Raw genomic sequence first — 27,560 nt, forward strand, 5'->3', positions numbered from 1 at the left:
TTGTTATTGGGAAATGTCTTAGTTCGGAGTGTTGAGTTCATCTTCTGTGCTTAAGTGAGATCTGAAGTCTTTTGGGGTTGAGTTCTGAGACAAAAGGGACTTCTTAACTTTACATTTCTACATCACTTATTCTTGGCGTTGTTTAGTCTGTACTAAAATCCTAGGTAAAAGCCCAGGTTTTCCTGTGAATATATGAGGATATTTTCAGTTGTAGTAACTTGGAGTCAGCCCTGGCAGCGGTGTGTTCTCCCAGGCTTTTATCTTGTCCCATCTCTTCCCTGAGCAGAGGCACACTGCCTGGCACAGCGTATTATTTTCATGGCAGCGTCAGCTTCTCCAGCCCCTCTTGCTGTTTCTTCAGTCGCCTGGTAGCATATTGCTACTATTTTTCTCAGAAGTAAGTCCTCAAATCTTCCTCATTTGTCTATGCACTGAAAATAAATTACATTTTGTTTAGTCCTCTCTACCACCATCATAAAGTGTTTGGGACACCAGCTTGCTGTTTTTTTTTTTTTCCCCAGAATTCATAAAGTTGCAGCAAAAAAAAAGCAAACCCAAATATTTTTGGGGACGAGTTAGAAGAGTAGTCCAGCCTGGGCTTCCAAGCCTGACTTCCCCACTATAACTTGTGTTTTTCCTATTTGGCTAGCAGGCCTAAACCTGGAGTGAAATGTACTAGAGTTAAGTTGTCTCAGAGCTGGCTGCCAATGTTTTGTTTTGGTTTTAATTCCTTTGCTACTAAAAATTTCTTCTGCAACCTCCTGCCCTTGAGTTCTAGCAGTAAAGAATTTAAATAAATAGCATTTTCCTTTTGGGATGGGGGTATAATTTGTTAGAGGTCAATCCAGAGACCTTCATGGTTGTGTTTTAGGGAGCCCAGGCCCAAAATACCATTGAAAAAAAAGAAAAAAGAAAAGTTATTTGAAACAGCTCCTTGTAAGTATTTCTCTAGCAGCGTGTTTTCTCATGTTGGCTGATGGAGGAGAGTGGCTGCTGGGGGTTGGGTAAGCAAGGGGAAACACATGGGGTTTCTTTCAGCGGCTGTGGGAAGAGTTTCCATCCTAGTGAGCCAAGCACAGACAGCCCAGCCCAGCCCAGCTGATGCTGCTCTCTGAGGAAGGTTGTTGTAAGCAGCTGAAGTGTGGAAGCCCATAAATCCTGGGATGTATCGACGTCTTCGTCAGTGCCAGTCTGAGCACAGGAACATTCTCATTCAGGCGTTGCTCCAGGTGGCCGGGGACAAGGCAGGGTTACGTATTTACAGCCACAGCAGCCTGTTGCTAGAGCCTGTTACCACTGTGCAATAGCCCTGGTTTGTAGTAGCTGGGTCATGACATTGGCATAAGATACTCTGCACAGCTGGGCCCTGCCCGTGCCAGATACCAGTCCCATGGTACGAGCTGACCCAGCTGCACTGAAAGTCTCATTCTTTTCTCTGTTATTTCTTTAGTCAAACAATGCAAAGGGAGGGTTACAGCTAATGCAGGCTCTTGCGCACACGTGCATAAAATACGTCAACATTTAGCAAACACAAGTCTGTTCTTCCTTTCCTTTTCTTACGGCTTCTCCTTAAACATCTGCAGTTGTCCAAGCTGCATGTCTTGCTCTGCTAACAGCAGACAGTGTGTTGAAATAAAAATGAAAAAGGATGTGTATATGCATTAAAAAATATAAATCTCACTTTCTGTTTTGGTTCTGCTTAGGGAAGAGCAATTCAAGCATTGTGGAATAATGCAAGCAGAATGCTTTTCTAATGAGCATCATTTCATTTGAGTCGGAAACACAGAAATACTGAAATAGTGCACATTACACAGGTCAGCAACTAAAGCCCAATTACATACTTACTTGTAAAATGTCCAATTGCAGAGGGCAGCAGTCAGCTTTTTTCTTCAATCTCGAGTGTCTCATAGGTATATATTTACAATTCCTGCACCAGCTTCATAAGCATAAAATGAGCTCCAAGTCTCTTAGTTGCCTTGAGGGTTTTCTAGATTGGGGACAGGCTTTGTTTCCCAAGTTTGAATCTAGTCCAAGAAAGAGGTTTAAAGTATTACTATAAAAGAATAGATATAAAAATGCAATTAATGAGTAAGGGATAATGCTGACAAACAAGTGAAGAAACACTTTTTTTAATCTTCGTTGATGGCAGTCTGAATCAGGATTTAGCTCACAGCAAATTGCCACTCTGAAACATTCAAAAATCATCTGCCAAGCCCTAAAAGAGAGAGAGAAAGAGAGAGAGAAAGAGAAAGAGAGAGAGATAGGGATTTGCTTAAAATAGTGTTGTTAGGAAAAATCAACAAATGACATCAAACCAACAAAAGCTTCCAGTTCTTTTTATTTGTTTACTGGCTTTTTATTTCCTCTTGGGAAACTCTGCAGCCAGATTTTCAGGCTGTCTTCTGCAATTACAGGAACCTGGAAGGATTAGCTTTTAAATGAAAGCCAAGTTTCTCAAGAAGAAACATGACTCCAGGAACTGGGGACTTAGAAGAAAAAGTGCAAATGTCAGAGTATCAGAGATGGCTTCCTTGACGCCCAGCTTTCCCACAGGCCAGGACAGCCACAGTCCTTGACAAAGCGACAAGATGGCGCACAGATGCCGCTGGGAGCCATTTTGCAAGGCCTGGAGGGCAAAGGTGGGACACACTGTGTATTATCAGGCCTGCTAACTCAGGCATGAGGCTTTGAGGGGCAGCACGTAGCAACAGGGCTGCGTCGTTCCGGTCTGTCTCCGCTTTCTGGAAAGCAGCACGGGGCGCGATGTGAGAAAGCAAGGGTGGAGCCGCGCGCTTGCGTGAGCAGCCTCGGCAGGACCGGGCCTGACCCTCTTTGCGCTGAAATCAATGGGCACCTCGCCAGTCCCGTCAGTGGGACCAGGATCCGTGCCAGCAGGGAAAGGGAAGCCAACTGATGAAGCTCCTTCTGCGGCCTGTTCCAGGAGAAGTGTTTTTTATAAAACAGAGTAGCACAGGTGGGTGAAAAGAAGTTGACACCATTAATACAGTTGCTTTCACTCATATCCACAGGGAGGTGTTTCGTAGGCAGCGTGTCTATAGTTCTAGCCCCTACTGCTGCAAGAGTACAGGAGGCTTGGTGGCTGGTTTGGCTCTCCAGGAGAGAAGTTGGTGCTGGTGTTGGGGCTGTGGGACATGAGGAACTGGAGGAGGGGACATCTGGCCACCAGCAGCTCTGTGGCAGGCTTGCCGTGAGGGCAAGGAACATGTTGTTCTCAATACGAGACAGTTGAGAAAGCCCTAGCTTAAAAAAACATAGAAATCTCATCCTAATGACCCAGATCTTCCAAAGCTTTTCCTAACTTCTGTTAGCACTACTCTTATTTCTTAATAGCAATTTTCTTTGCCCTGAGGAATTTAGTAGGTAATGGCGTCTTTACCTTTTTCTCTCCCACAGTGAAGTTTTTGAGGTGATTCTTTTGTTTCTGAAGAGGGCTTTCTGGATTGTTTGTTTAAGTAGAAGTAGAAGTAGGTCAACTATTTTGTAACTGCACTTTTGCCTTTAAAAGCAAATCACATTAAAAGTGATCCTTCGTATTTCTCAGTGTGTGTGCCAGCTGTGTGTAATTTTAGCTTGTGATAGTTGTGATGGGTCATTTTGGGCAAGGGAAAACAAACCCTCTGGAAATCAGTGGTAAGAGCAGAGTAGGAAAACAGCAAAAGTGCATGAAATTATTTCCTAAGAAACTTAGTGTTCCAGTGAGATATTGGGAACCCTGTGTGTAGGACAGTTACGGCTCCCAACAACTGTGTTCTGAAAACTGCTTACCTTACGCAAGGGCTGCAAGCAGAACTGTTACAGTGGATGGATGTCTGGATGTCTGAAAACACATTCTTATTATGTTACCTGGAAAGCTCTTTGGGTATCAAATCTGCTCATATTAATCACATCCACACTGTTAAAGCAAACTCAAGGGTAAAATTTACAGGCTTGGCATTGCTCAGACAATAAAGCCGTATGATTTACTGGTAAAATTTTGCCTCATTCCTCCAGCACTGTTAATTTTTGTTGATCTTGAAAGCCACAAGGTGTTTTTCCAAAACTGACTGCAGTGACAGTGTTGAATGTCTTGAAAAACAAGTCTTACTTGTAAAGGGAAGATGATCAGTAACTTTTTTGCTATACATCTAAAAATTGCTCAGCATATATTTCATAGAATAGAATTGTAGAATCAGAATCCTTAAGAGTTAGAAGGGACGTCTGAAGGCCATCTGGTCCAACTCCCCTGCAGTGAGCAGGAACACCACAGCTACATCAGGTTGCTCAGGGCCTAAGCCAGCCTCACCTTGAACGAACCTCTCCAACCTTTCCAAGCTTGTTGGGGAGATCCTTTCAACTTGTACACAGATATTCTCTTAGTTGATGACTGCACTGGAAAATGTAGGTTTTCAGTGAGGGCTGTGCACAGATCACTCTCCTAACACATACAGCTGTGCCCACAGAAAGTGGATGGTAGAGGTAATGATTTTAAAACATTTTTTTTTTCACTGGTGTATCATATTGCTTTCAAGAAGCAGGTCTAAACTATATTGTCTGAAGAACTTTGTGCTCATACAGGCGGTGTGGGAATAAGAGACAATTCCTGCATAACTTTGTGAACTGTTTTTGTGTGCTCTCATGCTAAGTATTTCCAGTTGCCAAGTGGGCTTGCTTGCAGAAACCCTTGCCTGCCCTACTTTGACCCAAGCGGTACCAATGCAATGTCTTTTTAGGAATAAATTGATTTAAGTTAGCATATTCCTTGTCCTGATGAGCTAAAGAGCATTTCTTAAAACCAGTGCAATTGGCAGAATATAAACTGCAACCCAGTCTGGATTTGATGCCTTTGGACCCTGTGTTGAATGGGTTTCTTCAGCCTGGAGGACCTCATGGTTTTGGTTCTGTGAAGGGATGATACAGGTTGTGTGCAATGGTGCAGGAGGCAGTGTATGAGGAAAAATGACTTAGGTAGTATTGTAAGGGCTGCTGAGGTCATCTGAGAAGATTCAGAAAACTAACACAATCTGAATGCCCAGGGCTCTCCTCTGTTTCATTTGGTGCTCACTACACTTCCTTCTGCCCCACACCATCACTGGCTCGTGTCAGAAATGCAGGGTGAGCAGTACCAGCACTGTTAAACCTAAAGTGTTGATACAGTTTTATTTTTTCTGACCCTGCAGCTTTGAAGTGCGGTGGTGCATTGCATGCAGAGCCGTGGTCCTTATACTGCCCCTTCCTTGCACCCAGCGACCTCAGTGAGCTAGCAGTGTTAAGGAAAACAGTACAACATTTCCCAATTCCTCTCTTGGTGTTCAGAAGAATTTTTAGGATCTTTTCCTTCTTTGTGGCACAGAGGTGGTCATCCGCATGGATTTACTGAGTGTGGTACAGGGGAGTTACGAAGGAGGTATCTCTTGCCTTTTTGTCACTGCGCTGGCACCTTTTATGTTCCCAGTGCTGTGGTGCCTCTCCAATTTCCTGTCTCTAGTTGCCAGACGATGGGAGTGAGACAGTCAGCAGTGCTGTACTGGGAATGGAGCCAAAGAAGACAAGCAAAAGACGTGAGCAAAATTCTTTCCTAGGGTGAAGCTCTGTTCTGGGGTCTTAGGTTATTGGCTTGGAATGACTGACCCAAGTCTTTCTAGCAATTTGAAGGTGGGTCTTGTAAACTAGAATCCCTCCTGCCCCCTTTTTTTTACACTATTCCATTCCAGCAGTGTTGCCAATTGAGCTAGGTTTAGATTCTGTAAAGTCTGCAGGGCTGTTAAGAAAACCTTGATACTCCTACCTTTCTGTCCTCGTGCTCCACCATGCACTTAGATTTCCCATTTTATCTGCCAACTCATTCTGAGACTAAACTCAATATAAAGCCTCACTCTGCTCCATGTGAACACTATGATCCTGCAGGAGAAAATGCTGCAGTGCAATCTGAAGTGGTGACAGGACTTCAAAGACACTCGGCAACAGTTTGGAAACTATGAAAGTCTGGTATTGATAGCACTGTCTTAGCAGTAACCACCCCAGGTTCTCTGCTGCTGAACCCTTGTGTAAGCTGGAAAAACGCACCATGGCATAGGTACTGCGCAGTGTCTCACAGTGACAGAATTCCATTTTTTCTTAATAGAATTGATCTATTTTATGATCTAGCTCAGCTTGCTACAGGGAAAGCCAGTTGTGCTGCCTGATGGTTTTGAAGTTCCTTAGAAGATCAGCAGCTACTACAGTGAGCTTTGTTCTAGCTAGCGTGCCTCAAGCAGACAGCTGTGTTTTCCACTCTTATCCTGGAGGTTTTTTCCAGATCCTCCTGCCTATTCCCTACAAGTTTTCCTTAGTTGCTGATGTTCTTGCTGGCCCTTTTTCTGATGACTGGCGAGCTGTTACCACATCTCTCCTCTCAGGTGCATGGGAGTAGTAGCAAAACCCAGACCACTTACAGGGACTGTTTTGTCCTGTATTTTGTGATCTGACTCAAACCTGGTTTTTAAGTACTGAACATCAGTTAATGTTATTTTTTAATGGCATGGGAAAGCTAATAGATTAATAGTAAGCCTTTATGCTCATATGATCCAAGGTGGACAGAATTGCGGGTCTTTGTGCATCTGTCTGGAACAGCACTTGTAGGCTGCAAGGTGCTTTATTCCTTTGGCTCCGGAAAGCGTGTTTGCTTTACTTTGAGACCTCACTTGAAAAAAGATTTATCCTAATTTAACAAAAATCCACAATCTGGAGGCAAATGTATGTTTGATTATGACCTAGTGTTTATAGTGTGATCAGTTTTTATTTTAGACAGGACTTTCTTGTGGTAGGATGCATGCCTTGAGGCTGCAGTCTTTGCAAAGCTGGGAATGAAGAAGTTCTACAGAGGTCCTACAAATCAGTCTCCTCCTCTCACTTCCACTGCTGAATTGCTTACATGTCCACAAAGCAACCCTGCTGAGAAAAGCCTTAAGAAAAGAGAAGCAGCTTGTTGCTTGCTTTCTGTCAAGTTGCCACGCTCCTTCTGTATATACACTCTGCTCTACACCAGTTGCAAATTACTACAGTAAAATGCATCTAGAGCTCCAGAAGCTCTTTCTCCTATATGCCTTTGCTCATTAGCATGGCTGGAAGGCTTTTGTGCTACAGTAGTATAGCTCTTCCATTGGTACTGCATTATTATCCATGTCCTTTTGATACTGCGATAGCCTTGGCTGCTAATACATTTCTTCTGGAGAAGAAAGTGAAGGAGTGGAGAAGGAGGGAATTGGATGTCCAGAAATATGAGTAATCTCAGACTTGGAGCCGTGCAACATCACTTGAAGCATTTTCACTGAGGGCTGGGCTCAGAGCTCTGGAGTCATTGGAAGGAAGCTGGAAATGCTTTGCTAGCAGGGAATGTGGAAATGTATGGCAGCATTCTCTCTTCAACACTGGATGAGAGTGGCCCCATCAAAATGAAGAAGTTTTCACTAGTGCTTTCCCTGGATCACATCCATGGCATAGGTCTCTCTGCATGCTATTGTGTGACTGCCCAGCTCCTGCGCTGCACGGGAGTGAGAGTTTCTTTCTATCCCATATCTGAGGTAGGAGATACCTGAGGATAAGGTGAAAGCTGTAGCTCACAAGGAATGATTTGTTGCGTTTCTTCTACGTGGTTTGCTCCACCAAGTTAGTGAGGTTCCTGCTTTATAATGAAGGTACAGTATGAGCCTACACTGGCATGATCTAGCTACCTTCCTACATGCTTGCTTTCATCCAACTTGCACTGTATGAGGAAAGACTTGGCATTGTCTTTCTGCCTTACCAAATCTCCTATTAGTCATGTCTTTGGGAGATGGTGGCAGTTCTTCACCTCCCACGCTTAGCCTAGATACAGTCTTTTACCGGGCTCAGTGTGGATTAAAAGAAAATAATAATTCCTAGTTCTCAGACTTCTTTACCTGTAAATGGAAATAATTCATAAATATTACAGCTTTGTTTGTCTGATGAGAATGTTAGCCTGCGCTACCGTTTTGCTTCCCTTCCCCCTCCTGCTGTTGCAGTAGGTTGAATTGCACCATTTTTAATAAGATTAGAAGCTATTTGCATTTTAAGGTGTTCAGGGTATTAGCTGGCGGTGTGTCAGTTTAGTCTGTCTGAGCTGGCTTTGGTCACCTCCCATAAAGGTTAGAGAGTTCAAAAATATTGTGCCTCGTTGAACTGAGAGTCTAGACATGTCTGGAGAGATCCTTAGTTTTCAGGGTTTGTCTAAGCTTTGTTTCAATAGGGGTGTGAAAGCTGCAAAAAATGACAAGCTAACACAAAGGTTTGAAAGTCATTTGAGTACTGTGTGGGTGAGAAATGCCTGTATCTGTACTCTTTGTCAAGGAACAGTAAAAGGGCGCTCATTGCAAAGAAAGAAAGGAAAAAAGGAAAAAAAAAAAAAAGCACTGTCAAGCAAATAAAAGGCCTTTTATTTGTGTGTAGAAATGGAGAAGGAGTTTGGGTTTGCTCTGAGATTTACTGTAGAAACTGAGGTGTGCCATTCCAACTTGTGCGTGCCAGGCTGTACTCCTCTCCGTACACTCAGCCTGGCGTGTGCAGCCTTCCCTGGATGGGAGCCAGGTGACAGCCTTTCCTAAGGCTTCGTGAGTGAACATAAAGAGCAGAAAATACACTAAGTATTACTCCCGCAGGACTGCACACTTTGCCACTTCTGGATGCCCGGCTGCTGTTGCAGCCATCCTCCATCCCTATGGTGCATGTTCCCTGTGTCACCTCCTTACTCTGTTCCAGCCAAGAAGGCTCTCTCTGAACACTCCTGGTTTTCTGCCTTGGGATAAGCCTGTTCCAGGGAGCCTCATTTGCTCTTTGAGGGTCAGAAAAAAAAAGTCTGTCATCCAAGAACATGTATTCCTGGGGAAGAAGGAAAATGCAACACTGCTTATATGTTAAAAACTGTCTTTTGAATGGTAGAGAGTTAAGTAGGTCTTAACAGAAATTCAGCAATTGCCTGGCCTTGGCAGATGCCACTGTGTATTGTGTGCTATCTGCAAGTGTCCCTGTGTGCTGGGGTCACTGCTCGTGCTGGAGTTTCCCTAAAGCAGTGGTTGAGGATGCTGGGAATATGCCATGGAGATCACCGGTGCAATCACAGACAAAACATCAGACTTTCACGCTGTTTTTTCCCCTCAAATCTCTGCAATTTCTTAACTAGCAGACGAAGGAACTTGGGAAAAGGACAAAAGAACATGAGGAGAATATTCCTGTTGAGATTTCCTCCTGTAGAGAGGAATTAATGCAGAACAATAGCTATTTGCTTTTGCAAGTTTCTAGGGGCAAATTGTATTCTTGACCACTCTTCAGTTCTCATGGTAGCTGGAGTGCTTTAAGGCCCCGATTCCTGGAGATCTATGAAAAAGAATGTCAAGTTTCATTAAAAAATCACAACAAAGTGTGTTTCTAGCCTTCCTGACTGCTCTCTGAATCAGTATGAATAGGCCGTAGTAAACTCCAATGTTTCCAAACATCAGAAAACAACAAAAATGCTGTATTTCTTTAGTCGCGAGATTGACTTCAAGTGGGCAATACTAGAACTGCCAAACCCTCACCATCAGTAACGCACTTGAAGGATTTAACTGCCTCAGCATTTATGTATAATTTGAAGTAAATATGGAGAGAGAGAAGAGCCAGTTTATTTCCTTAGTTATTTAGGCACCATTGGTGATATATTTGTGGGTTTGTATATTTAATACAGGCTTTGATGTTTTCCCTTATGCATCCTTTTATTACATAAATAATGTCCTTGTTTCTTAGTGTTTGTTGTTAGTGTGTGCAAATACATTCATCTTTTGTTTCACCCTTCCCTAGTGACCTGTTACACTTAGTTATAGGATATGCAGAAAGGAAATAATTAGTCTAGCTTTGATCTGCCCTTGAAATTGTGCTCTTCTTTTAAACCACTGTAGGAGAGGAACAATAAGTTTGTTTCTGCTCTCCTCAGCAACAAAGCGCAAAGTGAATCTTGCCTTGTAAATTATTGTCTTACAATAGCCTGAAGAGCCACTTCTTAACGAATGAGCTCCTTATAAAGGCTATTTTTCCAATGCAGGGATGCTGCAGGTCGGGTGGTAGCGCCGGGAGCTCCCGAGCTGTTAGAGCCCGTTATGTCACTGCTTCTGAGCACCTGCTTGAGTGCATGCTTCATCTCACCTATTTGCTGTTCTGCAGTCCCTCGCTTTAACTTGTTTATTTGTTGTTTTGGTGGTTGGTTTTTTTTTTAGATCGGACCTTAGTTTGTCTTTGATTAATTTCTGCTGCCTCTATGGCTTTTATTTCTCTCCCACTGTCTTTTTTTCCCCCTTCTTTTTTGGCATTCTGCTTGGCACTGCAGGAGCAAATTAATAAAGGTTCCCTGCTCCAAGGAGCTGTGAAAAAAAAATTGCGCCAGAAGTAATGTGAAGTGGAGCTGTGAAATTTTCAAACCCGTATGGGGAAACAAGGTGTAGTTTCCTGTTCCTGGTCTGCGTAGCCTGAAAGGAAAGCAAAGTTTGGACGATGGAACCAAATGTTAGCGGCTTCATTGTTTTCCAGCTGAAGGTGACAGCGTTTGTGTGTCCATTTAGTTCATTATTTTTTGAAGTTGAACTTCTCAGATCTCATTTCTGGTTTTTTTAAAGCCTTTAATTCGTAGTGGGAAATAGCTTTATTTGTGGTACTGTCTGGGCCTTGTTTTCTTTCTTTCTTACACTGCTCAGAAGAAGAGAGCCCAAAGCATCCACAGTGCAGAAAATGTACTGGATGCTCATTTCTCCTGTTAGCCCCTTTAGTCTGGCTGCGTGTTTACTGCCTGTGGCCTGGTGGGAGTTTGTCCTACAGGAGCAAGTTGTCTTGGTGATTCACTAGATGGTACCTGATACATGGGAAATAATATTTGCTGTCAAAATGGTAAAAAGGCTTCCTTCAGGGTTTGTCTGGGTTTTCATCGGCCAGGCAGCTTGAAGAGCTGATAGTTCCCAGAATTCTATGCAGTGGATGTGAGCATTCTGTTCCTCCCGTTTCATAAGAAATCCATCTTTTACGTTGTAGTTCCAGACCTCCAGATTGTACATGTAAGGACTGACTATTTTTTTAATTACACGTTGCCCAGGTCACTGGAGCTATGATTCTGGACTGGGAGCTTTGTGTTTCCGTAACGCAAATAGTAAGAATGAATTCATTTTACCATTATGTTGTTTAACAGGCGTGGATGAAATCTGAAACTGAGGTCTTTGCAGTTCTTCATAATTAATGATCCCACTGTATAGTCTGTGTTATTTGTTGTTATGATGATTTGGGTTATCTGTTGCTCTTATTTAGTGACGGTTTCCAGTCCAGTTCAAGTACTTCTGTTCCTGTAGCAATGGGCTGTGTGTATTGCCTGCCAAAACCATCGAGCTCTGTTGCTTTAAGGTGCCCAGAGCTAATGCAGTAGTATATAAAAGAAGTATCTTTACACACTTCACACTAGTATGATGCTAAATTATTTAGGGCTTTGAAAAGGCATTTAGTCCTCTGCTGAAAGATGATTCAGTGGTGGTTATAATTCAATGTATATTTGTCCATAAATGCATATAAAAGGTGAAAATGTTAATTTTAGTTTCACTGAATCTACCAGGCTGGAAACTAAATGTAAATTTGAGTATGTATCTCTCTGTTGTGTTTTGCCTCTAGCAGCTTTTAGAATCACAAATGCACATTTTTAATGACTAAATGCAACATTAACAGTGAGCCATTCTGCCCTAGTTGTTTCATTAGAGAATGGACTTGTTAGAGACTGCTTTTAAAGCAGACATGTCTGTCTAATCAAGGTTTAGAAAAACGAACAAAGAATATTAAAAATAATATTAAAGAGCAAAAGAGATTATTTATTTCTGCGCAGGCTTTTGAATGTTAGCCGGAACATGAAGCAAGAGGAGAGGTATGAAGTATGGCTACATGAAACGGGCTTTTCTTCAGAAACTCCGATTTCCATTCTGTCCTTCCTTGGTTGCACATGGGGCTGTTGCAGCCCTGCGGCTGGGATCCAATACTGGTATTGCAATGGAGAACCATTTATGATCTCCATGAGTTTGTGTGGAAATACTGACAGAGATGGAAGACTATAAGGAGTAAAGGCAGACTATCAGGTTATTATATTTTTTTCCCAGTGTTTGGGTAAAACACTGCTGCATTTTAGGAAGTGAAGAGTGAAACTAAATCATTTTGAAAAGCTTCTGTAGCCTTCCCTTCCTTCTTGTATTTTGCTTTGAGCACAGGCACTGCTCTGCTACATGTCCTGGGTAGAGAGCACAGCAATGGCTGCCTTGTATTCCTCCTTCACAGCTGTGATTTGAGGGTGGCCTGTGCCTGGGTGCTGGGACTGCCTCCAGCTGAGGTGCCCATGAGTAAGCAGCCTGCCCAGATCAGTGGGACATAGTGCCCTGTAGCTCAGGGCAGTTCCCATACAGCATCACACTCCTCTGTGAGGAGTCCAATGTCCACCTGACAAAGGTTTGACTGCTTTTTAAGGAGAAATGGAGCTGGACCCTGATCGAGAGGCCAAATTGTATGAGGAGCAGCTGAGGTCCTTGGGTTCGTTCAGCACAGAGCGGAGGAGCTGATGGAGGCCTGATAGCGGCTGCATCTCCCCACAGGGAGCGGAGGGGCAGCGCTGAGCTCTGCTCTGTGTGACAGCGACAGGACCTGAGGGAACGGCATGGAGCTGTGCCAGGGGAGGGGCAGCTGGGGGTCAGGGACAGGGTCTGCACCACAGGGCGGTGGGCATGGAACAGGCTGCACAGTAGTCATGGCCCCAAGTGCCAAGGGACATTGGGACAGTGCTCTCAGGCATAGGGTTTGGATGTTGGGTTGTCTGCGTGGAGCCAGGAGTTGGACTCAGTGATCTCTGTGGGTCCCCTCCAGCTCAGGGGATTCTGTGATGCTGAGGCCAGCCAGCAGATCGCACATAGCACCAGTTCCTGGACACTTCTGCTTCCTTTTTCTTTCCTAGCAACATGAAGCAGATAATTTTAAATCAAGAGGTTTCTTCTTGTTCCTAATTCCCCATGTGATTAAAAAACAAACACTAAACAAACAAAACACCAAAGAAGTGCTGCAGTGTCTAAGGTTCATGTGAAAAAGGCAGAGCAGTTCCCCTCTGTGTGTGCCTGAGCACGTCATGCGGTCACTGTGGTGTGGGGCTGAAGCACCATGTCCCCTCTGTGCCAGCAGGCTGGGAAGGCTCTGGGAAAGTGGCTTCACACAGAGGTCGGGTCAGCCACCACATGCACACTGTCACCAAGTCTTAACTCGTTCATGTGAGGAAGGAAACGGCGCTATAGGGAGAGATGACCTTTTCAGAGGATGACCTTGAAGGAGAAGGAGGTGAAAAAGCCAGAGATAAAGACAGCCTTGTATGTCCTCGAGGCTGCCAGGCCTAAAATTAGCCACTGGCCAGGCTTTGTTTCACATGCTTGCAGCTGGCCTCCTTAGCGGGCATGGTGAGCACCAAGGCCAGGGAGCAGGCCTCTCGTGACCAGCTGTGTGTCGCTTCATCATGGGACAGGGATGGTTGGGTAGTGCAGCCGGGCTGAAGGGAGGGATGGAGCTATTAGGGGTGGGCAGGTGAGGTGTTAGGGGCAGACATTATGCTGGCAGTCTGTTTACACTGCCAGATTTATCCCAATTGGACTGTTTGGGATGTTCCAGTATTAGAAGCTTGTGGTGACTTTGCAATTCTATGTAAATACAGTTTGATTCTCTTGTGAGGGCACTGAAATCAAGTAGTGCCTCTGTACGGTCACTGCTGTTTAGCGTGGTGTATTAAGCAGGCATGCCATTAAAGTGTGCTTACTCTGTGAGCTTGGCAACGGGCTGTCTTCATCTTGCCCAGACTCCCTCGGCACCACATATCCACATCAAGCAGCATATAAGCCCACACAGTGGCAGGGGGGAGCGTCAGGTAAGGCTGAACCACCGCGCTTTGGAGCTTCCTGCGAGGTGCTGTGCCACAGCATGCTGAGGAGGTAGAATCTGGGTTTTTCTTTCGCTCCTCCTTGTCTGTACTGTTTCCTAAAGTCACACTGGGAAGGCAGAGGTTTTGCAGCTCCCCCCATTAATCCCTTCTGACCAGGCTGCAATTCCAGCTGAGTGGTACCTATATTAGAGGGAGGGAGTGTCGCGGAGTGTAATGCTGCACTAAGGGTTTTACACTTGTCGTCTGGCTTGCTGCATAGTCAGGATAAGTCGTAACAGTTTCTCCAAATCCCGGCGAGGTTTTTTTTCTTCCAAATGAAGTGATTAGCTTCTGCTGTAAACTTCCCCTTGTCTCGGGCATCCAAGCCTTGTGCTGAGCTTGACAGCATTCAAGATCTCCTGCCCACATAGACTATTAGGTTCTGCTTATCCTTCGTTTCCACTGCCTGGTGAAATATTAGATAACGGGGAAGGAGCTTATCTTACATGCGTCTGAACTGACAAATATGGCAGCCTTTCAGTAAAAAGGCTAATGCAGACGAGGCCTTTTTCCTGGCTAGAATAAGAATGAGGTCGGTTCTTGTCTTCTGCCATTGACAATGGTCAGATGCGTGCAGCGCAATTTCCATAGCATCCAGACAGTCAGAGTACCTAATATCTACCTGTCTAGTCAATACATCAGCTGTGCCAGAGCGGAGAGCTGAAGTTTGTCATTGAAGCTCGTTTCTAATGCATCACGAATGGATCTTCCGCTGGTACTCCAGGGTAAACATTGTAAGCTGCACAAATTTATTTACCAGCAATGACAAATAACTCTGTCAGTCACTTTTGTTTTGTTCCCTAAATAAGACGTTCTCTGTAAATGCCTTTATGGATTTAATTTTTGCAGCTTTAAGCGGCAGAGGGAGTGGGGAGGGGGGGATTTCTTACTGTTTGAACAGTACTGTTAGGTTAACATTCATGTTTATTTCCCTCTGTGTTACTGCACATGAAAAATCAGTGTAATAATCTTCAGAGGGACCATTTCAGGATTTAACAACTGGAGGGCAGCAGCTGAGAAACAGTGTCCTGATGACAGCAGCGTAGAGTGGAATTTGCTTTAAAAGCAGAGCTGAACAATTTCATATCGTGGTAGGTACTACCTGGAGGAGGAGGAGGAGGAGGAGGAGGAGAAGGAGGAGGAGGAGAAGAGGGAAAGAGACGGCTGCTGCCTGCAGAGTGCTGAGCGAGCCCTGCTACTCATCGCAGAAGTTTCTTGGATCGCCTCAGGCACGGAGCCGTGCTTGAAGTTTAGCACTTCCATTTTGAGCAGGAATACTCACCATTATAGTGTGGTGTAGTTCTGCGTTACATTCATGCAGATATTTTGGGAGATTGTTTTCCCAGCCGTAAATCCTGAACTGTACGTTTGCTATCAGATTCTCAGTCACCAGCTAAAAAACAGAATGTCTGACAGCCCATAAAGCTGGGGATCTGGTGGGAGAAACTGGTAGCCTTTTTAGAGATGAAGGAATGGAAGTTAATGCCTGGCTTGCTGCGGTATAGCAAAATACAAATGTGCTCTGAATGGAGGAAGTGGAAAGAGTTGTTAGTTGAGCAAGCCAGACGCACCTAGACAGCATCCTGAGCCGCTGCCAACACACACTGGGTTTTTGGACCTTTTCCAGGCTTTGTTCCTGAAAATAAATTGTTCAAGATGGGAAACTTTGAAAATTGCATTGACCAGTGAGCCATGCGGGTGTGCGAGCACAGACGGAGACGACTCGGGCTTTGGATCAGGGCTAGAGGCTCAGGGAGAAAAAGCAGTGATCAAAGTTTAGCCTGCATTTTGTTCATTTGCAGAAGGTGGTCTGCAATTTTTTTATTTATTTATTAGGCTTCTTCCTTACAAATGGGATTAATTCTGGCCCTGGAAACTCAGTAAGGGCCGTTGGTTGGATCATTTTGTTTAGCTGCTGACTCTCTTTGTAACTGCAGTTCGGTTTCCTTCTGTATAAAATCTCTGCATCTACTTCTCAGGAGGAGCACGTGAAGAAATTAAGTAACATCTCTAAACCGTTCTAAATATGTAAAACAATGGATGTATGCTAACTAAAGCATTATTTATTTAATGCTTTGATAACCATGTTGCAAAACAAATGAGGAGGTGGGGATATCTTTTGGAACAGAATATACTGCGTTGCCTGCCTTGATCTGCATTAGACATCTGCACTGTGAAGTACAAGCGATGCTGAAAGATGCACTGAGAAAACAAATGGGTTACAGCGCTGTTGTGTTAGAAATGGCAAAATGTGTAGGCAACAGAGTACTAAAGCTACTTCACTCACAGTCAGAGTTGTAAAGTATTAACCGAAGAAATACAGCAAAAAAAAAAAAAAAAAAAGAGATAAAATGTGAACATTTTGGAAACTGGGACTCATAGTTCTTTATGCAGTGGAAATTCACACTGCTAAAAAAAATAAAGAACAATTTTTTTTTCTTTAAGCAGAAAAACCAGACCTTCAAAGTTCTGAGATTTAACACTCAGAATGACAACTCTTGACTCGAAAAGTAAAAAAAAAAACAACACAACCAAACAAAGCAAAAGGGAAAAAAAAAAAAAAACACCAGCCCACCTTCTTGAATATTTTTAGAGGCGTTCAGGTTGAAGCTGGCTTTGAGGAAGACACTTAGAATGAACAAAAAGGTCCTCGTCTGGGCTTTGACAGCAAGAAATCTGAGAGGACACAAAGGAAAAGTTCCCCAGCCCTTTTAATTTCAGAATGTCTAAGCAGCCTGCCCCAAAACAGATAGACTTAGGCTGGGAGCCAGTTTGGGCTGAATGACAGATTCATGCACCTCGTATGCACAATCTTGGCTTGAGCAATCCCCTTCTTACTGTGTGTAAAACAGAAACTAGATGTGTCGATGGCAAGGTGAAGGTATTTGATGTGGCTAAAAAAACAGGATGAGCACTGCAGTGGGTGTGCCTTTTCTAATTAATTTAGCAAAACTGTGCAAATACAATGACACACGGCTTCCAAGTCAGGAATTACGGCTGTTGAGGCAGCGGCAGCAGCCCAGCCTTGCTGTCCTTGCTCAGCACTGGATGGCCATGTCTTTCCACCTTGCTGCCATTGGTAGAGCTGTGCGGTTCTCCTCATGAGACCCTTTTCATGTCCCAGTGGCAGCACGTCCCTGAGGAAGCTGTTGCGGTATGGTGTAAAGTTGTGGTGTGGATAATTACAAGTTTGCGCCGCGCTGGGTTGAGACGACATCACCATGAGAATTGGCTGCTGGGCAGTACTGATGTTTGTAGGACATGGTTCCTCTTGAGTATGCAGCAGTATGTTAAGCAGTGGAAGAGGATGCTGATGTCATTCTGCTGAAATCTCGTACTTTGCTCTTCTGATCAGGCCTAGCAGACACACTTCTATTTGTTTTAATTATTTTATCTCCCAGGTCTGATTTCAAAACGGGCTCACACATGGGTGGAATTCCGGTTGAGAAGCTGTTCTCCTGCAGGTGATGGGGACTCAGCACCCTTTGAGACACAGCCTGCCATGCTGGAACAGCTCCTCATGCTGAGCTGCTGACCTGGGAGCGGGTAGCCACCTGCTGTAGGCATCAAAGAGCTGCCCAGAGTGAGAAACTGCAGTGACCTATACAGTAATACATGTGACCGGTAAAAGCAGCCATTCAGGCAGGTTGAGTTGCTGCGGGCAGGTGGCCAGTACATGCCTTATGTACCAGACACATTCTAGATCCTGCATCGCATGCACACCACCTCACAGTCTCACCAGTTGATTGTTGGGGACTTCTGAGTGGCCAGAAGCCCACTCAGAGCTGTTAGGCAGGTAAAGATGCTGGGTGTCCTGAAATCCTGGAAAAATCCCCTTTGCACTTTTGGTAAATGTGCATCTGGGATTTGCTGTTGTGACAGCACATCCAATGTGCTGTAAGAGTAGCCTGAGTCCCAGCACACAGAGCAGCCCCTTATTCCTGAGTTGGTGGGTGAGCCATCAGGGCTGTTCAACAGACTCACAAAGGCGTCAGGTGTGTCTTGGTGGCAGAGCATCACGCATGAAGACCAGGTGGGTTTTAACTAAAATGACCACCTTAGCAAGAGTGAGGCATCAGTAGTTTTGCTACCGCAGTGCGGCCAAGAGTTGGTAGAAGTGAGCACCGATGAGTGTGCTTCTAATCCTTTCCCACTCCATGTGTGCACATCTGTACACACTGCTTTTCTTGCAACTGTGCAAACGAATATTTACTGTCGAAACTTCAACAAGGAAATGCATGCAGAAAGTTTTGTTCTGCCTGAGCGGGGTGTAATGGAATCCCATGAGTGGACTACACTGCAATGTTGCTGTGAGTCACAACAGTGTCAGATGTACAGTTGTACCGAGTGGGAACATGCGATGAAGTCTTTTGAAATGCAGCCTCCCATCCAAAAATACCATCCAACCAACTGTAAGATGCATTCGCTGTCAGTTCTCGACGCTGCCGGACAGACTGTGACAATGCACCTTCGTGATTTTGGAGCTTCCACCTTCAGGAGTGGCCAAGCAGTCCCAGCTTCACATGGTGCCAAAAGCAGAGTTCAGGGAGGCCGTGCTTGGTGGTGGTGCTCAGTGCCACCAGAGGGGGTGGGCATGGGCAGCCAGGTATGAGGTGCCACTGGTTCTGCTGGGGGCAAGAATGCTGTAACTGTCTTGGGTGGGCCTGGTTGCGTTCTGCATAAAGGAGAATGGATTCCTGCTTCGTATCAGGTTGCTAGTGTGCTGTCCATCAAGTGATGTTAGGAAATCAGTTTTTAGAAGCTATGCCAGTTTTGACATGCTGCTTTAACATCTTTCTGCCTGCAGTAGGGCAAGACATAGAAATCCGATGTTGTCATCACACCGAGTTGTGAAGCATTCTCTCTCTCTCTCTTGCTTTCTCTCTCTTGCACTCTGTCATATGGAAACCAGATCGAGATTATGAAATTATTGCCCACAAACTGTGATCTTTTTTTCTCTTTTGTGGTGGGAACTGACAAGCCAGTGACGGCGCAGTGCTGTTGGGACTAGCTGTTCACGTTGCACGCATTTGTATGTATCGGGAAGCGCCGAACTTGGCGTGCTTCTCGGTTGGCACGCAGGCTGGTGAAACATCAGATTTTTAATCGTGATAAAGTTCGCGAAAGAAGAAATTATGGCAGATGTTTCCTTTTGTCAGAGCTGAACTGAATCATTAAAATGTGCCGTGATGTACCACGAACGAGTCAGTGTAAACACCATCTCTGTGAACGTGTCAGAAGGCTGAAGAATGTAGACCGTTCATGGTACTGTTAGAAACCATGTGGTCTGAATGCTGCATTACCGAGCTTTTCTCCTTAAATGCAGAGCATGAATCTTATGAATTTTTATTGCCTCTATACAAAATGAAAAGATAACATATTCTGCCTTGGTAAAAATAGCTTCTGCAGCACGGTTGTCATTTTGCTGGGTGTTTACCCAAAGGTGTACTTTCCACAAGCAGTGGGGAGGGATGTGGTTCCCAATGAGCACTGAGCTTGCTCTCTTCATCCCCTCTTTTCTCGTAAGATGTTTTGTTGGGAAATGCTCTTGATTGCTGAGGAATGCCTGTGATGGCACATGAGAGCACACAACCAAGAGCAGCAAAAACACATCAATATCCCAGCTCTGCTTCCTGGCTGCTGCCAAGCGGATACGGATATCCTGCAGAAAGCGTCGCAAGGCTGTGGGATTCTCTGCTGGCTTTCTCTCCATCTCCTGCCTCACACATTCTATGACATCTGCACTCTCGCCCAGGCTGTTAGTCAGAAGAGCAGTGCAGTATGAGGAAGTGCCCAATGCTTCCCCATGAGCTGAATGTACAATATCTGCAGTTGTCCTCGTTCATGCTGGACTAGGAAGACTGGACTGAATCTGGTTCTCATTCACAGTGTTGTCAGTTCTCAAGATTGTAAGCTGAGGGGCTACTGTAAAGCTGCAGCTGCTGGAGTCAAAGCAGTTCACAAATATCTCCATTTTGATTCAGAAATTGAAGACACGCTGGAAAGACGAGATCAAAGTGTATCCCAATGTGCTGTTTTACGCCCTTCTTCTGATATGAGGGGGACAGAAAGTCTTCCTTTATATCATGACATAGGTGGTAAGCAGTAGCAAATACAAGTCATCACACATGCTCACTGTCTCAGTCCCCATCTTTTTTTTGTGGGGGTGCACTGCAAGCAAGGTGAATGTGTTTTGCAGACCAGTTTAAATACTCTTAACCTGTGATTCCTTATCCAGATCAATTACACAGACTTACTAAGGAAAAACATGTATGTTTGTCCACGTACGTTGACATAAGCAGGGCTGCAGAAGCCAAAAGGAAGGAACTTAGTGAAACAGTCATACAGGTTTCAGTGATGACAGTTGTTAATGGCAAAGCATCTATAGTTATTGCACCACGGAAATCAGGGGATATGCAGCGTGCTTTTTTAATTTGCATAAGTTTTTACACCTCTCTTGCACCACAGGACCTTAATCCATCATGAAACCTCGTTAGAAGCTGCGCCATTGTGTCCTGAGGCAGATGGCAAAATCTGTGAGTCACTGATTTGCGATCAAGGAAGGAAACTGAGTCTACAGTTCTGGGGAAAGAGGCTCCTCATTTGGGACTCATTTACACAGCTCCTTTTTTATAAAAATCATTAGTGCTATAAACCATCCTTTATTGTTAGGAGAAGAAATTTAACAATGCAAATAAAACAAAATACTGTGGCAGAGCAATTTTATGCTTGATTGTAATGTTTAATGGCATGTTCTCCTTAAGAGATTTTCTCATCCTTCAGACCCATCGTGTGTGACTCACTTGATTTCCAATGGTCTGAACCCCCCTGATTTTATTCCTGGGGTTGTTTTCTCTATAGCAGTTTCTGTAAACGTGCTGCAGCATGGGGTTACCCGGGGTTAATTTCCCTTGTGATTCTACATCCAGACAGCGCGTATGTAGATGCTGCAAGACAAACGATGAGTTAACCATAGGATAAAAGCATAAGGAGAAAACTTCATTTTATTCTAGATCCATTTTTCAGTGTCGGTGTCTTTGCAGGTTGGACCTACGTGATCTGTAAGGTCCCTCTGAACCCAAGCCATTCGGTGATTGCAGGATTCTGTTCCCTTGCTCACTTTTAAATGCTAATGCTAGCTTGCATTGACATTGCAGTTCAAAAAAAACCACCTTCTTCTTTGTTAGCGCTGACCTCAAAAGGTGTGTTACATTGCTCCTCTCCATCAGCTTCCTTTTGATCCCACATTTTGCAGGTTCCTCTCTTTATCCTTTCAGGTACCAGTCTGCGCTGTCAGTGAGGCAGAGTTTCCTCTATCTAAGCCAGCTGATTACATTCATGTCAGAAATAAAATACAGCTCATCACGTTCCACTTGCATTTTCTGGACCTTGTTGTGATCCTTGTTCAGTTTTCCCTTCTTGTGTTAGTTCTGTATTTTGCCCTTAGGTTTTTGTTGTTTTGTTGTGATGGAGATGTTGAGGGTTTTTTTAAATCCAAACTCCCTGGGTTTTCTTGTGTTCTTATAAAGGTTTCTGCACTGTCCTGGTTTTTAAGTCTATCCTTACACCTTAGGAAGCACTGAAGTACTGTGTTAGTCTGTTCCCCATTGTTTTCTTTTCCTGGCTGCCTGGGAGTTTGTTGGCAATTGGGATTTATGGACTGAATGACTGAATAATCCACCTGGCAGGAGACATTCTAACCCTGAAAAGTGTGCTTTGGTGGAAGAATGAATGCTCCTTTTTGTGTGTAAAATACCGCTAATAGCTTATTTAGCAACCTATATTTCTACAACAGGACTTTCAGTTTTGTGCTGGAGGTGGATTCTTGCATATGCATGCATTCTAGCACCCATGCTAATTCTGTCTCTCGTTTAACTTTCATCTGTTCCTATGGTAGGATAATGCATGGTGTGATCTCTCAGCTTTTTTAATGTGATCCTTAGTGCGTCTCCTGTTTGAATGAGCTAAAAAAAAATGAAGTCATGGAGGATGATTCTTTCCTGTACTTACTGGAAATTGTGTGGAAACATCCGCCGAGACTCTGCAGAGCTCAGTAAGGTGCTCCATTGCAGCTGCAGTTGGAGTAGCTTCAAATAATCATGGAATTCCTTGCCTGAGAACTTCCCAGTAAGTTTTCTCGTACTGAAATGGCTCATTTTTACAACCTATGGTTAGATTAGAGCTCAAAATAAGTAAGAGTTAGGAAGTACTATCAAAATGATGGATGGGAGGAATTGTGGTGTTCTCAGTGTGGCCTCCTGCGTAAGAAGGATGTGGAGCTGTTGGAGCATGTCCAGAGGAAGGCAACCAAGATACTCAGGGAGCTGGAGCACCTCTCCTATGAGGACAGGCTGAGAGAGCTGGGCTTGTTCAGCTTGGAGAAGGCTGCAGGGAGATCTCGTTGTGGCCTTCCACTACTCGAAGGGACCTTAGATACAGGAAGAGGATCAATTTTTTTTACACAGTCTGATAGTGAGAGTAAAAGAGGGGAAATTTAGATTAGATTTTAGGGGGAAATTTGTTTTTTAGAGGGTGGTGAGGCGCTGGCACAGCTGCCCGGAGAAGCTGTGGTGCCCCATCCCTGGGGGCTCTCAAGGCCAGGTTGGATGGGGCCCTGGGCAGCTGAGCTGCGGGGAGGAGGCAGCCCTGCTCATGTCAGGGGACTGGAACTGGTATGATTCTGTCATTTCCTGACATTTTAACATCAGTGATGGAAAGAAATGGGAATCGCTGTACACTGGTGTTCGGTATAATGAGTACTCGTATGGAAATTAAGTTTTCAGCAACATACCTTCTTTGTCCCTTTAGGGATGTTTCCATGGTCTGAGCAGCCTGTGCTGATCATCACCCCCCATGCCCAGAGCTTCCAACTCCTCGTTCTAGGAAATTCCATCCCTGCTTTCCAGCAGTGGTATGGGAGCCAGACACCAGCAGTGCAGACTCCAGGCTAACCAGGGCTCGGGTGCGATCGGCACGGCAGCATTTAACCTCGCCAGAGGAGACGGCTGTAAATTACCTGAGCCGAGGCTGTGTGCGAGGACACATAAACCTGCAGTGGGGATAATTCATGAGCAGATTTTGTCACTCACCAGGATAAACAGAGCAAGGATAGTCGGGGCTGAAATGTGATTACTTTTCAAACAGCGTGCTATAATTCTGTGTCCCAGTCTGAACCCTCCGTCCAGCACACAAAAACAAGCCACTGCACGGTGTGGCTACGCGGACTGTGCGAGCTGTGTGGCTAACTGTGCACATCAAGGGCTGCTACTGCTGTGTTTTTCTGGGAATAAAAGCTTTGGAGGCAGCTCTTCAACTGAGAATTGCAAAGAAAAACATAAAGAAATCAACTTCACAATCTTTCCTACTAATGCATAGTAAAGAACAGCTTTAACAGCAGGTTAATTCGGAGGCCTTAAATGCTGTCCTCATCTGCATGAAATCCCTCCACAAAACTTGCTGCTTTCGGCTTGTGTCTCTAATCTCCACGCTGTTCCCATCTGGTCGGTTCCTTGCACCTAATCACATTAAACAAAACCACATCGTGTATCTAGGTATGTGTGTGCTGGCACACAGGTTACCTGCATTCACTGCAAGTGGGAAAAGCACTTTCTGCTCCCCTGAGCCCCAGCCCCGCACCACCCGGCTTCCCCAGCACGTGGCTCACATGGGACGGCTGTGGGCAGGGGCAAACACCCCCTTATTTTCCAGTTTCGACGCAGTGGTTTTGCTCTTACTCTTCAGCAGCTTTGAATGTTGTAGTCATATTGAGAAAACAGCGTCTTCCTACTTTTGGTCAGCGGAGATTGCGTTTTCTTCCATTTCAGAGATTACCATCTTTAGTATGAGTAAAATAAAAAAGCAGGTCCTGTGGGTGGCAGGATTCGTTTGTTTCCACAGTCACTAGGAGACAGGTGACAGATCATTACAGCTAGCCTTAAAATATTGCACCTCAGTCTTACCCAGTTTAACCAGCCCTCAGCTTTCCCATTAAGGCGCTAGACTGGTGGTGCTTTGCAGAGAAGCACTGCGACTCAGCACGCCCGGCGAGTTGCAGCCATTTCTCCAGCGCAGCGGGTGATGGGTTGGGGTGGGACCTCTGCCACCAGGCAGGGAACCTGAGAAGGAAGCAGGTCCCCATCGGTGCTGACAGGGCAGCTTGGTGGGATACCTGGCACTTGTTCAGCACCAAAAGCCATTTGTGCACCCGAGCTGCCCAGCTCCATTGCAGCAGCAATGTGGAAAGGTCTGTCTGCATGGCTGTGCTGACCTGATGGGCAACTGAGGTGGGATGGTTTCTCCTCTCTCAGCTTTCACCCCTTGACTCCGAATTTCCTGATGCTGCTTCGTGGGTCTGCAGCCATAGGGCATGTAGGGAGCAGCGCTGTCACCACGCAGCCCTGAGCGGTGCCTCAGGCTCACAGCTTGGCAGCCATGCTGTGACAGGCCATGGGGCTGCCCAGCAGCCTGCTGCCCACCCCAAGCACCGAGCTGGGGGCTGAGCGCCCTCCTGCCTACGGAAGTAATGGCTTAGGGGTGAAGCTGTGCCCCAGGAGCTGTGCTGAGGCCAAGGCAGGCGGAGGGGCTGAGGGGAGGCAGCAGATGGGAGTGATGCCAACAACACGTGAAACGAGACCAAAATTGTGGTGTTTTTCATTCCCTTCCCCCTTCTTTCCACAATCCCCCCCCCCCGGCCCTCCCTTTTTTTTTAACTTCTGCGCGTAGATGGCTTGAGGTTTGATGGATTATTTCTCTTGGCAGTTCTCGTGTTGCGATATCACACCACGATGTGTCTCCCTAATATCGTAAGCCCCGCGTCTCTCCTCACAGCGTCTCATCACGACGCACCGCTTCAGCATCCGAGGGTTCCGAGGCTCCTCTTCCCAGCGGCCGGAAAGGCGGGCGCCCCCTCGCCGACCGCGCCGCGGGTAATGGCGGCTCAGCGCCGGGTGACCCCCACCTGGGGACGGGCGGCCCCCGGGGCCCTCAGGGCCGCGGGCTCCCCCAGGCGAGCGGCGCGGGGCCGCCGCGGGGCGGGGGCGGAGGAGGAGGCGGGCGCGGAGGCGGGCGCGGAGCGGCGGCGCGGGGCGGTGGAGCGGCCGGGCGGGAGGAGGAGGGCGCGGAGGCTCCGCCGGGCGCCGGGCGGCCGCGGCTTAAAGAGCGGCGCGGCGCTGCGCGGTAAGGTCCGTCCGTCCGTCCTTCTGAGGCGCGATCCCCCGTGCGCGGCCCGCGGGAGGGCGAGGAGTGTGGGGCCGGGCGGGAGCAGCGGGGCCGGGAGCGCTGCGGATCGTTTCCCCGCGCTGATTTTTTTTTTTTTTTTTTTTTTTCCCTTCCTTTTTTTTTTCTTTTTTTCTTTTTTTCCAATTATGATTTTTGCATCTGGTTCCAGCTAGAGCCTAGGAAGCGCGTTTAACCGGCTGAGACGGTTTGATCGTTAAGCGCGGTCGGGCTGAGGGCAGCCGCGTTCCGCCCGGTGTCTGCAGAGACAGACAGGCGGACAGACAGGCAGGCAGGCAGGCAGACAGCAGAGCAGCCGGGCGCAGCTCGGAGGCGGGCGGGCGATGCGGGGCGCGGAGGCCCTCCCTTCCCAGCGGACACAGTATGTCCAGGGAGCAGCTTAACAGTACCGCGGTGAAGGATGCACGGTTAAGAGACCTGTTGTTGGAACGAGGTACTCCCGCTTCGCTTGTCGTTCGTGGCCGCGCGGGCGTTGCTCCGAGAGCTCCCTCGGACGGGGCAGTGCGGGGCAGGCGCTGTGGGGCAGGCAGTGCGGGACGCGGTGGAGGGCTCGCGGAGCGCAGCCGGCTTTCAGAGGGTGGTTTCGGGCATCGAGCCGGGCTTTTCCACTCGCATGGGCAGGGTATAGGGCAATAAATGATTTCGTTGTTTTCTTACTCTTCTGTGAAGGTGTTTTCATTACATGTACGCTTGACCTTTTTGTAAGGAAAAGTATTATTCTGGACGAAACAACAACAACAAACCAAACCCAAACGTGATATAAATGCCGTTTGCTGCATGTGAAGCAGTGTGTGTCTGTCTTGTGCATGGGGCGGATACCGGGAGGTGAGAACGTCCCGTTTCCCTTATCCCCCTTATCCCACTGCCTTCTCCCCTACTTTATTTATGGAAAAAGTCCATATTAGGACAAAGCCGTGCCGGGAAGGCAGTGCGGGGGCTGCCGCACGTCACCGGGGTCCCTCGCCCCCCGCACGCGTGCCAAGTGCGTGTGCCCGAACGCCAGGAGCCGTTCCCCTGCCGCGAGCGGTGCCAGCGAGCGCAGACGGCCTCGGCCCGTGCCTTTTGCTCTTTCCCTTTTCCTATTAATAACCCGCCGGTGAGCCCGAGGGGCAGCAGGAAGAGGAGGTTAAACGCCTCTTCCCCTTCTCTGGAACAGCAGCAGGATGCTTTGTGGTGTTCTAATGTCAGCGACAGAAGGCTGAGCTTGGAAAATCCCATGTGCTCATGCGTGTGTGCCGTGATCCTATCGCATGGCCGCGTATAGTGTTTCAGCCCAGCACGTCCCGGCGATTCCCCCGCCCTCCCCGGAGGGAAGTGCGCACAGCTCCAACCGCTGGTTCCCAAAGGAGAGGTGCCGTCCTCTGCCACCGAAATGCCGGGGCCTCGGCCAGTGCAGGAGAATGCCCTTGGCAGACAGAGGAGTAACGTGCCATTGCAGTGATCTCTGCATTCTAGGAAAGCCTAAATCAACATTGCCAGTTTTGCGTGTTGCCCTTTAGCAACGCGCTCTCCGTTTCCAGGCGAAAGCATTGCGTGGACCAAAGAGGGGGAAAAGGCAAAAGGCTTGGGGTCAGAGAAACCCTTTGATGCACGGCAGCCACAGACTCTGAACTACAGCTGCGGCAAACCTGTGTTGGGCACTTCTCAGCACCAGCCCTCCTGGGCAGCGGTGTGCTCCTGGCTCTTTGGGTCAGGGGGTTGGTTGACCAGGGGTCTGAGAGTAGAGAGACAGCCTTGGGTTTCCTCCAGCTCCAGCACAGGTGACGCTGAGTGTGCAGAAGATGTGATTGTAGCTCGGTGTTGCAGTGGCAGTGTGTTTGTGTAAGCTTCGGCTGCTCGTATTGCGCTCCTGCAATACGGGGATGACTACAATGAAAGTGATAAGAGAGAACAGGCTTGTTTTCTCTGATGTTTGCTTTGGCTTTTTATTTATTTATTTTTTTGTCCTTTTCTTTGGCGTCATTCTTCCCTCACGGGCATTTTAAAACAAGCATTTGATATCGGTTCTTCCAAACTCATGTTTTTTTGTGCCCAGAAGTAGTGTGATTTTTGCAAAGCACTGAGAACCAAGCAAACTCCCTTCGCTTCTTTGCTTTTTGCTCGAGACCTCCCATTAACCAGGGTTGTCTTTCAAGATGAGAAGCAAGCAATGCAGTTTCCATAGAAATACCAGCAACTGTAGCTTCCAAAGGGCAATTTCTCCCCATAGGCTGCTCATCCATGTTGTTCTGGTATAGCTGGGAGGGTGCAAAAGTGACTGCAGGTGACTCGTTTCTAAATATACTTAGCGGTATGGTGGTGGGCTCTGGTGGTGCTCATTAAGAGCCTGGTTTCT

General features: G+C 46.5%; 1 protein-coding gene across 7 annotated transcripts in view; it reads left to right on the plus strand.

Annotated features, from left to right (window-relative positions):
- The window catches only part of LDLRAD4 (low density lipoprotein receptor class A domain containing 4), a 279,273-nt gene that overhangs the window by 231,404 nt on the left and 20,309 nt on the right, over positions 1-27,560 (plus strand). The window contains exon 1 of one of the 7 annotated variants that reach the window (XM_072327583.1): positions 24,796-24,915. The exons of 3 other annotated variants lie outside the window; for them this stretch is intronic. Coding sequence is in view for 1 of the 4 variants with exons in the window: in XM_072327580.1 (XP_072183681.1) it covers positions 25,589-25,658 (70 nt within the window). In the remaining 3 variants the exon portion in view is untranslated. Of the gene's footprint in view, positions 1-24,795; positions 24,916-25,066; positions 25,171-25,347; positions 25,659-27,560 lie in introns of those variants that run through there. 3 more of the 7 variants (XM_072327581.1, XM_072327582.1, XM_072327580.1) reach the window with 3 other exon arrangements.

The sequence above is a fragment of the Excalfactoria chinensis genome, chromosome 2, assembly GCF_039878825.1.
Source record: "Excalfactoria chinensis isolate bCotChi1 chromosome 2, bCotChi1.hap2, whole genome shotgun sequence".
Lineage (NCBI taxonomy): Eukaryota > Metazoa > Chordata > Aves > Galliformes > Phasianidae > Excalfactoria > Excalfactoria chinensis.